General features: G+C 45.1%; 1 protein-coding gene and 1 long non-coding RNA gene across 2 annotated transcripts; one reads left to right on the top strand and one right to left on the bottom strand.

The window, feature by feature from the left end:
- Positions 1-251: 251 nt before the first annotated feature.
- Positions 252-4,963, bottom strand: LOC122865390. The gene is made up of 2 exons (XR_006375468.1): positions 4,666-4,963; positions 252-1,389 (listed from the first exon to the last, which is right to left on the bottom strand). It is a non-coding gene; the product is annotated as an uncharacterized LOC122865390 (long non-coding RNA).
- On the top strand, positions 4,383-15,351 carry skp2 (S-phase kinase-associated protein 2, E3 ubiquitin protein ligase). Its single transcript, XM_044173755.1, has 10 exons — positions 4,383-4,546; positions 5,160-5,410; positions 5,513-5,627; positions 6,961-7,104; positions 7,519-7,653; positions 10,515-10,613; positions 10,714-10,841; positions 12,892-12,943; positions 14,131-14,238; positions 14,319-15,351. The coding sequence occupies exons 1-10, from the start codon at positions 4,533-4,535 to the stop codon at positions 14,536-14,538; spliced, it is 1,266 nt and encodes a 421-aa protein (XP_044029690.1). The 5' UTR covers positions 4,383-4,532; the 3' UTR covers positions 14,539-15,351.
- Positions 15,352-15,857: the final 506 nt, after the last annotated feature.

Below are 15,857 nucleotides of genomic sequence, written 5' to 3'. Positions count from 1 at the left end.
GAGATACAACAGCGGGAACGCCACAAATTCTAAAAAAAAGTTGACATATCACAAAAAACGTTTTATGCTTGGCTGAGGTGGAAAAGCTGGTGTATCGGTAGAAACAAAAAGCGTACATGAAGCGTGTGTGAGCAAAGGTTGGTTTTCACCCTTCTCACTAGGCCCTGTTCCCCAACTTCCACTGGGGTTTTTTGTCTGCTTAATCATTAACTTCACTTATTCCATAAATGATCAGTCGTTGTATAAATAAGCTTGTTTAATTAGTTAGTTTTATTTAGGATCTGTTGAAAGGGCTTCACCGTAGTGTTTGTTTTTGTTCTGCCTGCCATGTTGGGGCCATTAGGCTCGGCTGAGATGAGCCAGGCCTGCGCAGAATCGATCGCCGCCCAATGCCGGTTACATTTTTGTCTGACTTGATCGCGGCTTGCTCTGACGTCATGCACACGTGAGCAACGATAACCTCACGAGATCGCGGCGGCCGCAGTTTACATGCTCTGTTTCAGACAACATCGGAGGACGGAATTTCCCAGTTGAAGTTTCCGACCTCAAAGCGTTCCAGGTGCACGACGACCAACGGAAACAACATGGCTGACGTGACAAACTGCGGACTGAAGCATCGGCTGGATAAAGGAACCTCCTGGCTTATTTAGTTTAGTGAGAGATGCGTTCCATTACTGCGGCTTAGAGGGTTCTGCTCAGTAACCAAGGAAACCTGTACTGCTGAACTAGCCTGCTCCGTAGCAGGCTAACTGTCAAGCTCAGTTTACCTGTGTGTCCAAGAACGTCCGACGGGCGGAAACAGAATCCCAAACACAGTTCCGTCACGAGTCTTTTCGCGCTCGCATCACGTCATGTGTTCTGGAGCATAAAAGAAGAGCTGTTTCACTTAATCCCCATTTTATTCATGGCCACCTGTATTTTGGAGTGAAACCTTTTTATTTGAAAGCTTAGCATGTGTAATTTAAGAAAGAAAAGTGCCAAAGTTGTGTTGGAAGTGTATTTCTTTATTAATTCACTCATTTTGTTCAAGGTGTGAAAAGATGATCTGCTGCTGTGTTCAGACTCACACTTGTGGCTCTCCAACTTCTTAATGTTTAACGTTTTGTACTCCGTGTCCAGTCTCTGGTTTTAATGCCAAGGAGCAGATGCTGCTTGTATAGTGAACAGACATGCTGTGAAAGAGAAAATGTGTCAAATAGTAGCTGATTATGTAGTTCGATAACAGCAGGATGAAGAGTTGCTCACTTCGTGCCTTGCTGACGCACTTGTTGTTCCGGTCATGTCCTGCAGCGAGCTGTATGGTTACACGTCCAACACATTTCACATTTGGTCTTCCTCTTACCTGTGGCATCTGTGACTGCAGACAGTCTCCTCGTCAGCACCGTCTCCCTGCAAACAGAACAACACTGCAGCTGGTAAAGCAAAAGAAGAAAACTGCTTAAGATGCACATGTGTTTGAACAAAAGCCCTTCTCACACGCGGGTCAGGCAAGCCTCTAGCAGACATCACTGAAAGATACAGGCCTGCCGTTAATTTCCACTGAGACGCCTGCTGAGGAGCAGCAGCAGTAGACTAATACCTTATACATGCTGCCCCCGAGTACCTTGGGGAATGATGTCTGAGGAGGCCCCCCCCTCATTCCCTCTATTAGTGGACGCCCCCGGTTGAAGCTCAACGCCAGCTGCTGCTTCATGAAGTCGGGATCGATGGATTTGCCCTAATATACTTTAGGCCTTTAAAGTCTCGAAGAAAACACATCATTTTCAGCATCTTATTGACTAAAAGGAAGCAGGCAGTAGTTAGGAGTACAGTAAAGACAGTTAGAGGGGATTTTTGGAAAAGGTATTGTGACTCCACCATTAGGCCGAGTATGGGGGAGGATTAAGAGGATGTCTGGAAACAGAAAAGAGTATGGATATCTGATAATGAAAGATGGGGAAATGTAGTAATAAAAGGTAAGGATAAAGCAGAGTTATTAGCAGAGACATTTGTTAAGGTACATAGCACTAAAAATTTGAGTAATGAGGAAAAGAAGCAGAGAGAAAGAACAAAAGGAAAAAATGTAGAAGCACTGCAGAATGATGAGGAAGACGGAAATGTAATGAATATGTTGTTTACAATAAAAGAGCTAAAGAATGCTTTAAGAGGAAGGAAGGGTTAATGATCAGGTTACATCAAATGGGAATAAGAGGGAGAATGTGGCGACGGGTTAAAAACTTGTTAACGGCGAGGTGGACATCAGTAAGAGTAGGGAAAGAATGAAGTACCAAGTGTTGAGTGGAAAATGGAACTCCTCGAGGGAGTAGATCGGCCCAGTTCTGTTCCCAGTTATGAAGAAGTGTTTAGTAGTGTCGAGGTCTACTGGTGTTGCATTATTGGCAGATGACAGAGTTATGTGGAAAAGGGGAAGAAATATTGATTATGTAGTCAGGAAAATGGAAGAGGCAATAAGGAAAGTAGAAGGCTGGGCAATGGAGTGGGGTTTCAATTCCAGTGGCAAATTCTGGAGAAATCCAATACAGAGCGAACAACAACACAGCAAGTAATGGAACTAACGTTAGCTAGTGTGTGTGTTAGCAAACTGTCCCTACAGCTGCTGCTGCGAAGCTAACAGCCAGAGAGGACGAGACGGTTTCCCAGAGCCAGCACAGCCGCTCCAGACAGCGACGCTCACAACTCTCCTGCTGCTACAGCTAACATCACAACACCAGCAGATCTTGGCAAACTAGAAAGTCAGCTGAATGTCCGCGGGCAAGTCGTTTAACGTGCTGTGCGGCTCGGTCCGACTGTGTGTTTCCCATTCACAGAGCCGGGGCTGAGTACACACACCGGAGTTCTTTTCAGCGCTCTCACTGAACGGACAGCTAGCGGACCGTGAGGAGATATTCACTGAATTTGGCAGAAAGACGTGTATTGGAATAGAATCGCTGACCCCACCTTTAAACTTAGGTATCTGGTTCGACAAGAATCTTACTTGGACTACTCGTATAGGGAAAACTGTTGAAAAATGTAAAAAAGTACTGAATATTGTAAGATGTTTGAGGGGTAGAGAGTGGGGTGCAAGCAGCACTTCTCTGAAAACTGTACATATTGGGTTAATCAGGGCGGTTCTAGACTATGGCCGCACAATTTACCAATCTGTATCAAAAACATTATTAAAGAAGCTGGATACAATTCAATATCAGGCCTGGAGACTCTGCTGTGGCGCCATAAAAACAGCACCAGTACCAGCCTTGCAAGTGGGAGTGAATGAAATGCCACTGGACATCAGAAGAACTCAATTAGCACTAACATGCTGGGCCAACCTAAAGGGCCACCAGGAGAATCACCCTACTCAGGTGTTACCGTTGTCCCACCTCGGTTATTAGGACAGACAGTGGTGGACCTGCACCTTTCAGAATGGAAGAAAGAGAGAAATATAGATAGGAACCAAGTTAACAGATATCTAGAGGGAAGTTACTCTGAGTATATTAAAATATACACTGATGATCAAAAGCAGTTAATAACAGAGTAGGAGTTGCATTCATAATCCCAGATTTAAATGTAGTGTCAAATAAAAGAGTTAGTAACAACCTTCCAGTATTTCCAGGGGAAATGTTGGCTATTCTTTTAACCCTTCAGTGGACAGAAAGCAGCAAACCAGGCATAGTCTTAACAGGTTCAGATTCTAGTAGTGCGTTAACCAGGTTCACGAGTTTACAGGCAGAAGCAAGACAGGACACGATGCTGGAAATAGCTCAAAGTATCTGCAGAATTACTAAAGCAGGAGTAATAGTCAAATGCACCTGGATTCCAGCACATACAGGGAAGAGGGAAGTGAACTGGCAGGCAAGTATGCAAAAGATGCAACTAAGAAAGTAAATGTGACAGTAAATTATAGTAAGGCTGAAGTTAAACGCACAATCAAAGTAGAAGTGAAAAAGAAATGGCAGGACATTTTGGAGCAGGGAAACTAAAGGGAGACGTTACTATAGTATCCAAAAGAAAGTAGGAGAAATGAGGGAAACCAGTAGAGCAAAAAAAGAAGAAGACATTATCTCGAGAATGAGGCATACTGGTCTTAACAGCACACTGAAGATAACTGGTAAACATGGGACTGGTCTGTGTGAGTCCTGTAACATACAGGAAACTGTAGAACATGTAATTATCAACTGTCCGAGGTGCCTGCAGGAAAGGCAGATGCTAAAAAAGAGCCTGAGAAGAGATCGCATCAAGTTTGGAACAAAGGAGTTACTACAGTTGACCTCAGGGCATGTGCGCTGCAGGGCCATATTTCTCTTTTTTTAGAAAAGATAGGACTTTAAGAATATAAGGTACAAGACCATTCTGACCCACACTCCATTTCAGAAGGTGGCGGTAATGCACCAAAAGCTGTTTGCCAACCGCCATAAAACATCAGAAGAAGAAGAAGCCGACGAGCGGCTACAGGGCGCCGTGCTGCTGGCGGCCAGTTTAAAGAGTCCCGGCTGGACGGTCCGCCGCTTCGTGTGCAGGGCTCTACATCTTACACACTGTGTTCCGAACTGGAGGAGATGCCAAGAGACAGGTATGGCCGCGCACGTTTTTATACTTTGTTGACGTTAATGTCAAATAGTTTCTTGACCGAAACTGTGAGTTAATTTTCGACGTGCGATCTATGTGACAAAGAGCCAACAGTGACGTTACCTGGGTAGTTGTTTCTGTTGTGTAGCACCAGTCTCGGAGCATATTGTCGGGGATTCGCAGGTCTGTAACGTTAGTCGTGTCTCGCGTGTGTTTGAGTCGCCGTTCTGAGCAGCTTTAATATAAAACCGAAGCTAGTAATAGTTGATACCGCGCTTTCATCTCAGCCAGGCCTCCGGGCGAGTCTGTCCAGGCTTTCTTCCCGGGTTAGGAAACTAAACTGGCTACCGAATACGAACATAAAAAGCCAGTGTAGCTCTTCACACACATATCGCTTGAAATACAGTATTTGCGTTTTCTCTTGCAGTCAGAGTTTGCGCGGTCACACCGCTGGTAGCTGCGTCAATATGGCGGGCAGAGCGAGGTTCTTCTCTGCGGACGCCAGGTCGCCAACGAATCTCTCTGATGTGCTGCTATAACCGGACAGGAGAAAGTGCTGTGTAACCTCGCCAACATTTGGAAGGTTTAAGTGTTTGATGAGTTTCTCCCTCACCCAGCATGCCACTGCAGGATCTGCCCTGCCTGAGTCTTCAGGGCTCCATGTTGTCTCAGTTCAAGAGGATCACCAAACGCAAGTCGAGAGGCTGTGTCAGTGAGGGCCTGGACCCTGAATGCACTCCGACAGAGCTCATCCAGCAGTGGTCACCGAGCCACAAGCACCAGCGGCTCGTCAGCAAGGGGAAAGAGAACGACGGCAAGCAGTTTGTCCTCGCCAGGAGGTCAAGGAGGAAAAAAGAATCCACGTCAGGTAGGAAACCGGTTTCTGACCTCCTTTAGCAGCTGCACTGGACTGTGTGTAGCTATGATAAACTCTCATACTTTGCTCTTTTTCCATCGTTATTTCCCTCAGCGGGCATTTCATGGGACCACCTGCCTGACGAGCTGCTTCTCAAGATCATCTGCTACCTACCTCTGCAGGACCTCCTCAGGATGTCGATAGTCTGCAAGCGCTGGCATCGCTTAGCGTGAGTCTCTAATCCCTAGACTGCCCAGTGGGTTTCAGAGGGTAACACACCAATGAAGTGTTCTTCATTCCCAGCTTGGTCCTGATTTACTGCGTCCCATTCCTGTCTCATTCCCACCCAGTTTCACCCGGCCACTTTCATTCTTGATGCTGTCGCAGTCCGCAAAATGATGACTAGTGTGGAGCTTAAACCCAACAAACACCAGTGTCACTGTCAGCCCAAACCAAAGTCATGTCAAAACATCTGTTCTTGCAGTTTTGTCAGATCTTAAAAACAGTGAACACTCAGTGTGTTTTGTGTGGAGAGCTGTTGAGTAATGAAAGTTGTCAAAGCAGTAAGTTGATGCGACTCCTGCACACGAAGCACCCACAGCACGAGGGAAAAGGTAGAGAAGACCTCCTCTTCTTTCAGAAAGCAGTGTGTCAAGCGCATTTTATTTATACAGACTACAATCACACCTTTGCCTCAGAGGGCTTTACTATCTGCACAGCATACGACCCTCAGTGTGCATTTGGATTTGTTTATTCCTTCACTGTAGTAAACTTAGTCACTAACAGGTAATGTTAGTTCAGAAATATAAAACATGATTCTATAAATATGAGCCTAATGGATATTATGGTAATGCATTGTTCCTTCATGAGCTTGGGTCCCTGGGACACACTACCTTTCAGTTTGGGTCCTAAGAATCTAAAAAATGAATTCCTGATCCAGAGCAAATAATCCCACAGTATGACACCGCGCAGAAATGACTGTGGCGTCCAGACTCGCGTCCCCTCAAGGCGCAGTTTTTCCAGTCCATCCTGATTCTGACAACAGTCTAATAGTTCCCATTAGAATCCTCAGAATCCACGAGGCTCACGGGAATTCAGCTCTAAGGTCAGCATCTAGTGTGTTTTTAAATGTCCCCCCACTACTCATGTTCATCCATAAACAGCCCTCATTCTCATATTTACATATATTCTCCACAGGTTGTTCAGACACATTCTGGAAAACATAGTCAAGTGTGTTTACATGCGCCTCAGTAGCTGGCTGTGTGATCTGATTTCTTAAACGTCAGGATGAAAGGAAATATTCCATGTGGCGACGCATCCTCATATTCAAGATTCGAAGTCCCACTTCAGCTGAAACTGACACAAAGTAGCTTCTACGAGTCTAAACAAGTTTCCACAGCTGAACAACTGATAGATTTTCTCGACGGCAGTGAATGCTACACATTGCTATTTAACAGTGTGACAGGATCAGAGGGAGCTTAAGTCTGTGCAGGTTGCAGACTGTCTTGGACATTACATATAGAATTTGACTGCAGCCCCCCCTGCTTGTGTGTCTGTCCCAGGTTTGATGAGTCTCTGTGGCACAGCGTGGATCTGGAGGGGTTGACCCACGTGGGTCCAGCTCTGCAGCAGGTGCTGAAGACCGGAATCCGCAGGCTGCGCTGCCCCCGCTCCTTCGTGGAGGAGCTGCACTTCACGGGCACGGGGTGAGTCGAGCAGCTGGTGCTGCTCCGGCTGGAACAGGGTTCAGAACTGCCGGGTTCACTTTCGTGTTTTAAGAATAACTGGTGGTATTCTATATTTTTCAAATCCCATACAGAGACCCAAACTAACAGTGACACACACACGCACTGTACTTTATTCTGACTCAGCCCCACACACACCGTCCTGCTGCCCCAAACACTCACTGCAGCACCACATGTGGATTCATCCGCCGCTGAAAATAGAGCATAATAACCCACACATTTCATCAATGTGGCATTTACAGAGCGAATGAAGGCTGCTGTTACATGGGCTTCTTTCTTTCTTCCCAAATGAAACATTTCATTCCTCTTCAATCTGAAGTGACTTTAAACTTGAACTTGATGGTCTTGTCCTTTCTTGTCCTTTCTGTTGTTCAGCCCACTGCAGATAGTTGAGATGGATCTGTCCAGCTCCATCATCCCCACCTCGGCTCTGGAGAGCATCATCTGTCGGTGCAGGCTGGTGGAGTTTCTGAGCCTGGAGGGTCTGCAGCTCTCAGACTCCGTCATCAGGTGTGTTTTCAGCTCTCCACCTCTCTCATTCCACTGCCACCACCGAATGAGCAAACATTTGTTTCATCAGAGATGTGAAACATGTTGCTGATTCTCACCTCGGAATCCTTAGTGATGTCAATCACGCAACACTAACTAGAAATTTAGCTTGGGCGCCTCCCATTTCTCTTGATCGTCTTTGAGATGTTTCAACGCTCCACCGATCTGAGCTTTATGGCAGCGTGGACAGACGGAAGCCTCTCCTCAGTGAAAGCCTGAAGGACTCTCAGACTGAGAGAAACGAGGTTCTCTGATGAAACCAAAATGCTGTGGGGGTGTTTATCAGCGGCAGGGACCGGGGGACTAGTCAGGGTACGGAGATATCCTTAATGAAAACCTGGTCCAGAGTGCTCAGGACCTCAGACTGGGCCGAAGGTGCACCTTCCAACAGGGCAATGCCCTGACAACTCTGAGTGGCCCGGCCGGAGCCCGGACATGACGGTACAGATTAACACTGGGGGAGATGATGGCAAGGCAGCTTTCCAGTCACCACTAATCTGCCACGGTCAGCATGCCAGTTTAACATCACAGCTTATATCCGCTCGGGTCCTACTCAGTGATGTAGCACATGCATATATACTATATATTATTCATGTATTCTCTAATGAGAGTCCATGGGAAACCTAGCCTATTATCATACTCTCCGTCGACAATAAGTCCAGTAAGCTCCTCAGCCAGTCACGTTTGTTGTAGCAGTGTGGTTTACGGATTTTCCAGTTCAGGCATTGTCCTCTTTAGACAGGAAGTGGCTAGCGCGACAGCACGTTGTGTAGTTCTTGCGTTGCATATTTTCCATTCTGTTTCCCAATCAGTTACCAGTGGACAGGACCACAGTAAGTGCACGAGAGTACCGGTCCTAACACAGCCATGCCAGCACATTTCAGAAGCATTTGGGTCAATTTTTATTTATTTATTTATTTTTTAAAAGCAAAAACTCTTATGGTGTAAATATAAGCTCTGTGTTTGACCTGCGTTTGAATCATTTTATATCTCTCAGTTGGACACAGATGTTGAATGCAATATTGAGTCCCATCGATCCAGGGGTGAACCAGTGTCTCGTTCGTGTAATTTGGTGGGGGCGGTGCTGTCAGGGAGGGATAGACTAAATAACTTCTACATAGCTGAGACAGTTCCTCGGCCAGTAGCATCCTCCCTCAGTTAGCAATCCGGGCCCTTTCGATCCCCGTATGATTCCCTTGGCTGTGAGCTGTAAGTGCTGGAGAAATGCAGACTCATTCAGGCCAAACTGCATTTTCAGTTCATGGAATAAATGTCTCTTGGATTATTCCATGTTGGACAAGATGGTAGCGACACCATTAATAGACAATCGTTGTGTACTGCCATTTCACAAATCAATTAGCAGATTATCTATTTTAGCATTATATTTAGGGTGGTACCATAATGACGTTATAGATTTCAATTTGTCGTATTCAAATATGATCCTCTCCTCCAGCCCCTCCCAACTAACGGCATATCTGTTCTTAGCTGTGTTTGCCCATGACAGCGGGAGTCTTGCATTGTATGCTAAATAGTCGAGGTGAACATCAGGAACACCCAGACCACCTTACGGTTGATTCTAGGCTTCTCGTCCCGCCAAAGGAAGCTTAAAAAGAATGTGAATTTCCTTAAACCATTGCTGGGGAAACTTTAAGGGTATGGATTATATATACACACACACACACACACAGTATCTCACAGATGTGAGTTACATTTTTTGTAAAGATGTTATATCTTTTCATGTGACAACACTGAAGAAATGACACTTGGCTACAATGTAAAGTAGTGAGTGTACAGCTTGTATAATAGTGTAAATTTGCTGTCCCCATTAATGTCTAAACCGCTGGCCACAAAAGTGAGTACACCCCTTAGTGAAAATGTCCAAATTGGGCCCAAAGTGTCAATATTGTGTGTGGCCACCATCATTTTCCAGCACTGCCTTTACCCTCTTGGGCCTGGAGTTCACCAGAGCTTCACAGGCTACCACTGGAGTCCTCTTCCACTCCTCCATGATGACATGACGGAGCTGGTGGATGTCAGAGACCTTGTAACACTAACGAGTCACATGACACCGGGGAGAGAAAATGGCTAATTGGGCCCAATTTGGACATTTTCACTGAGGGGTGTTCTCACTTTTGTGGTCAGCGGTTTAGACATTAATGGGGACTGCAAATGTACACTGTTATACAAGCTGTACACTCACTACTTTGTAGCAAAATGTCATTTCGTCAGTGTTGTCACATGAAAAGATATAATAAAATATTTACAAAAATGTGAGGGGTGTACTCACTTCTGTGAGAGACTAGAGAGGGAGAATCTTTATGCTCTGCCCCACAGTGATAAACGGAGGACTGTCCATTTCCTTAAATCCTCTCTAATTACTTTTAAAATGCTAGGGCTGTTTAATTGGAGATTAATATTTATTCCGAGGTACTTCATACCTTGAGGTTTCCAGACAAAGGGTGCAGAGCCGAGGTGGGCTGCAAAGGTGTATCGGTTAAGAGCGATAGCCTCACTTTTACTGCAAATAATTTTGTATCCAGAAAGTTGACCAAATGCTTCTGTAGGTTTTAACAAGTTAGATTGGCTGTGAAATCACATCCACTCAGATTAATAGTTATATTTTGATGGGCTCGAATGGGGGGGAAATGGCAGCAACGTGTATCATATCTATCTCATCATTATTGCAGGGTTAGTGTGTTTACTGTTAGAGGTGTGTGTGTGTGTGTGTGTGTGTGTGTATGCCTGTGGTCTTCTCTCAGTAACTGACTCAGCTGAATGATGTAAGATGGGGTTTTTGTGTGGTTTTTTTTGTCCTCTCTCAGCTCTCTGTCCAAGAACCCAAACCTGCTGCAGCTCAACCTGAGCGGCTGCTCCGGCTTCTCTGCTCCGGCTCTGTCTGACGCGCTCAAATCCTGCTCCAGGTCAGCGACTGTTGAATCTGTCAAAGCTGGTTTTACTCATGCTCCATCTCTGTGACTAACTAATGCTGTGTGTCTGCTGTGTGTTTTTCTTCCTGTGCAGTATAGAGCAGTTGAACATATCATGGTGCGACTTCAACAATAATCATGTGAAGAGTGTTGTTGATAATCTGAGCTCCAGTGTTACTCACCTCAACCTCAGCGGTTACAGAGAGAGCCTCACGCTGGACAGTAAGTGAGATTGATTACCGTGCAGTTATTCAGTTTCTTAGTGTGGCAGTGGGCTGAACATACACGAGTGTTTGTCCAGAACAGAGCCACTCTTATGTTCATCTTTGGCTCTTTAAGACGTTGGCTAGCTTAAGGCATTCACAAATTTTGACTTGATGCTAAGTTGCTTCCAGTCTTTTCAAATGTGAGTCGTTATCCCAAACAGTGCACTTTCTCTTCGTGCTGGAACACTTTCTGTACACTAGTGTCCCTCAACAGAGCGTCTGGACACGCGTTGACCTGTTTGTGTGCCATTATCTCGATCTATATCGACCGGGTTAGTCGTGCCATTTTCTGTGCACATGTAACCTCGTGTTACTTCAGTTTTCGGGCTCGACACATGAATGACAGTGAGGAATGGCTCTCACAGGGCAGCACAGAGCTGCTGAGGCCAGCGGCCGGTGCTCCAAAGTGTCCCGAAACATCGTGCGGTGCGCTGTGTGTGTGCAGAAGCAAGGAAGAGTCTGAAAAATGTCCCGACGACTCGTTATCCCAAAGAGAGAAAAAAGCATATTGCTCCAAAAATACGCACTGGAGTTGTTGGAGTCCAGCGACTGCTGGCCTTACTGCCTTCCAGACTCCGTTAACATATTGCTCAATCGAACAGATCTGGGTTCCCCGTTACATAGATGGTACTCCTAAATCACAACGTATGACTCGGCTGATATTTAACTTTAACAGCTCCTCTTTGAACTAAGTTAACTAAACTAAGATGTGTAACGTTAGTTTGACATCCCGAAAAACCCCTCCAGTCAGCACGTCCACTCGATTTTTCATTTCATTAAATCAGCGTTCTGCTTTGTGAAACATGGCGCATATATCAGGAGAACTGAGTGAACCGTGAAGTCTGTCAAGTTCATTTACATTTTAAATGACTGACGACGAGACAAATAGTCTTCAACTGTTTCCTCCTGTCGGAGGAAAACCTCCCTTGAGCATGGCGTTAAATTTAACGGAGCCGAGGTAAACATCTGCTCCTTCGAAAAGACAGTCGGACGCTAACTCATTCGGTGAACGTGATTTAACATAATTAATTTTAGCTCCATGTAAAGTGAATAAACGTGATATTTCCCAGATAATGCTCTTCAGTTTACACATTTTTATAACTGCTGATCTATTAAATCGGAGTTCTACTGAGTGAAACATGACATTTAGCAGAAGAACTCAGTAATATAGAAAGTCTTTTTTGTCAGGTAACAAACTGTCAGTGTCTGATAACCAGTAATGACGCACTGCCATTATTTATAGTTAGGCTTAGTCTTTTCCCATAACATCTTAGCGTATTTTGACGAGCTTATAAATAAAATAACAGTTTTATGGTGTAACGACGCAGTGGGTAAGATCTGGCACAAAAGCCCTTGGTTAGGGAACGATCAGCAGTTAGCGGTTACTTTAGCAACAAGTAAAGCAGTCTGTCCATCAGGGAGCTCGGTAAATCAGAGAGCTGAGGCAGAGCAGCCGGAGGACATCAGACAGCGTGTTCCCTGTGTCCTCCGTCCACGAGATGGCCTGTTAATGTGGCTTCTTGTTGTTCCGCACTTGAATACGATGCCGTTCTGCTTGCAGAGGACGTCCTTCAGCGTGGCCCAGGGCGCATTCGCGTACATGCTGCTAAAAGAAGGTGGCCATACGCGGCCCAGACCACCTCCGAATGTGGTCTGAGCGATCGGATCTCTGTGCGTCTCGGGTGCATTCACACCTGCACTGTCCACCTATGATCGGATCACCCAAGACGCATGGTAATACCAGGTGTAAGGGGGGCTTGAGTCAGTCAGAATACAGATGTAGCGGGGCCTAGCTGTCACGAAGCCGACGCCTGCTGTTGCTATGCAACACAAACGCAGCCAGAGGAAGCACCGTCATATCAAATGTTCCTTATTTGGAAAGTGCCGCGCTCTGATTGGTGACATTTCAGCCGCGCGTCCCCGGATTAATCTGCTGCTGTTGGCTGAAACTTTGTGTTTACTTTGTTAGACATAAAGATCTGAGATGACAGTGTGTCTTTTTACAGATGTGAAGGTGCTGGTGACGAGATGCCCCCACATTCAAACTCTAGATTTAAGGTAAGGTTTTATTCCTCATGAACAGTTTGATAGTAGCGTACAGGTCCAGTCTGTTTCAGGGTCCGCTCCATGTTCGCAAGAGATAATCTGGGACACACACTCAATACATAGAAGGTTTTGTGTGGCATGACATTGTATAATCTTTAATACCCTGTCATATGATCTGCATGCACTGTGCCTCCAGAGTGTTTCAGCTTATTTTAGCACATTGTTGGGATTTAAAATGTATTAAACTCTCCCAAGGTTCAATTTCCAACTTGAAATACAATGTTAATCAACAGAAATAGATTAAATGTATGTGTAAATGAATAATATATGCATACACTATATACATGCACATCACAAAGGGATTTTAGTGTGGAAGGGTCTAGCAGAATGAGCCTGGGCAGTGATCTGAATACAATCATGACTCAAAGAATCCTGAGAAGTTTACATGCTGCCATAGAACGTGAGCGTACCCTCCTCCATCTCAGCAGGTACCTGCGCATTAACCTGGATGTATTCCCGCTTTTATGTTATGCTAACACTAATGTACATTGTTTTATGGGAGCTTGTGTGACAGGCATTTGTCTTTACATATTTTGTCATATGTATTACGTTCACACGAGTCTGGAACAATCCTACGCAGCCACCACTGGAATCTAATTTTACAAACAGTATAGGCCTGATACTAATAATATTAGTGTAGCCTAATCTTTATCTGCAACTGTGCAGAAAAACCGGGTTTAAGCAGAATGAAGAGACATGCACAGAAAAAAAAAAAAAAAAAAATAAGCTGCCCAGCATTCGAAAGTAAACGTTGTGAATGAAGCTTCGGACCATTCGGTACAGCCCTCGATTTTAGGCCCTTTTTTGTTTTCCGGCAAGTAGTGCTCTCATATCCGCATCGTTTCCAGCTGCAGCTGTCTCCACGAAAAAGCTCAAAACCCCACTGTACACTACCTGCACAGCACCAAACAGCACACAGGTGAAGTTAGACTAGCTGGTGAGCATCATGGAACATCTGCTAAAGCCTCAAACCCAACTCCAAATAATGCTAACATTGCTCTGTGACTGCTGGATGTGTAAATGACCAACTGTTTGCTAACAAGTTCTTGTTTTCTGCCCCAAAGTGGCCAAAATCAATGAATGCAGCATTGTTTCTCCAGGTCTGTCCTACAGTATTCACCCTGGTTCCTCTGTTACAGTGACAGCACTCTGCTGATGGCCGACAGCTTCCCTGTTCTCAAACAACTGAAGTATCTGCGGCATCTGTCCCTGAGTCGCTGCTATCACATTCACATCGCTGCTCTCACGTGAGTTTCCCCGCCGCTGTCCCCGCTGCCGTTACTCTTGAGTTTTGGAGTCCAAAATCGAACTTGTGTCATATTTCCAGGGACCTGGGCAAGACGTTCCCCATGCTGTGCCTGCTGGATGTGTTCGGCCTCGTCCACGACAGCCACCTGCCCTCTCTGAAGAAGGAGATGCCTGGCGTCTGCATCAACTCCAGGCCATTCTCCAGCATCGCCCGGCCCACGCCCGCCAGCAGGCTCGTCGGCTCCTGCAGCGACCGCGCCATGTGGAACAGGAAGTGCCAGCTGAGGGTCAAACTGTAACCACCACGCCCCTCGTGTTTTTAAGCCGAGTTAGTTCCTGCTGCTGAGTGTTTGATTCTGCAGTCCGGCCCATTATGCAGAGGTGGAGCCATGTTTCAGTGTTTCTTGCTGCTACAGAAGAGGGTTTTAGTGTTGGCTGGCATTAACGTACTGAAGGTCACATACTGGGCCGAGCCTTTCGGTACTGAACGTGCGAGCGTGTAGAGAAATGTAATGCTTTATTTAGGAAAGTCAGATGTGGATGTTGAATCCAGTTCTTGTTGGAATGTGTTAACACAAACTTTTAGTGGATTTTTGAATCTGTTTTAGGTTCTAATAATGTGTTAATTTAAAATATTTTGTAAGGGAAACGTGGTTTAAAAGGCTCAACTTGAAAATCAGATGTGGGATGTCTATGAATATTTGGGACAGCTGAATCCTCAGACATTTTAATACTGATGGCAGAAATGTCCTGTTCTCAGCTGTAATAATGAGAGAACAGCTGATTTTAATCAGTGAGGAAGTTTTAATGTAAAATTATGTATCTGGATCTTGAATCTCCAAACTGTTGCTAACACTACGTTCTACACATTGTCTGGCTGGCTGTGTGCTACTGTAATAACTGGACCGGGTTATCATTAATGCACATGGGACTCTCCAGCTGGACAGTAGGTGCTTTTGTGATGAGCTCATTTTGTCGGTGTTCATGTGCTGTATGTTCACTGCTCTATATTACCATTTCACTCAAATGTCAAACAGACTGAACTTTAATGGAACACGTTTTAACTTCCCTTCCGAGTCTGAACAAGTAAACCACTGAATACGCCAACTGTTCTTTGTGTCAGCGCTGGTTTTCATGTATCGAATATAAACCGTTCTATTTTATTTGTCAAAATGTGAAAGTTCATTCTTGACCTTGGAAGTAAGTTAGAAGACTCAAGTCTTAACTCACGAGCCACTTACTAGCTCTTCTGAGGGTTTTCAACCACATCATGGTCTAATCAGCAGATCAGTTGTCATGTAGGTGGCTCGTGTGTGCAGTACACATTAATTACAGGTATGTGGCATGTACAAGTACTCAGATCCTTTACAGAAGTATAAGTACCAATACAATGTAAAAATCCTCCATTACAAGTTAAAGTCCTGCTCAAGTAGTAAGCACAGAAGTATTATCAGCAAAATATACAAGGTATAAGAAGTAAAAGTACTGGTTCTGCAGTAAAATGGCCCCTGTGGCTGATACAGTATATCATTCTGGCATTATTAGATTAACACTGATGCATCAATGTTAGAGCAGCATTTTACTGTTGGAGCTAGTTTTAACTGACTTATATACAGTT

Source organism: Siniperca chuatsi, linkage group LG18 (genome assembly GCF_020085105.1).
Source record: "Siniperca chuatsi isolate FFG_IHB_CAS linkage group LG18, ASM2008510v1, whole genome shotgun sequence".
Lineage (NCBI taxonomy): Eukaryota > Metazoa > Chordata > Actinopteri > Centrarchiformes > Sinipercidae > Siniperca > Siniperca chuatsi.
The sequence above is the reverse complement of the archived record's forward strand: the minus strand, read 5'-3'. Positions and strand labels throughout refer to the sequence as shown.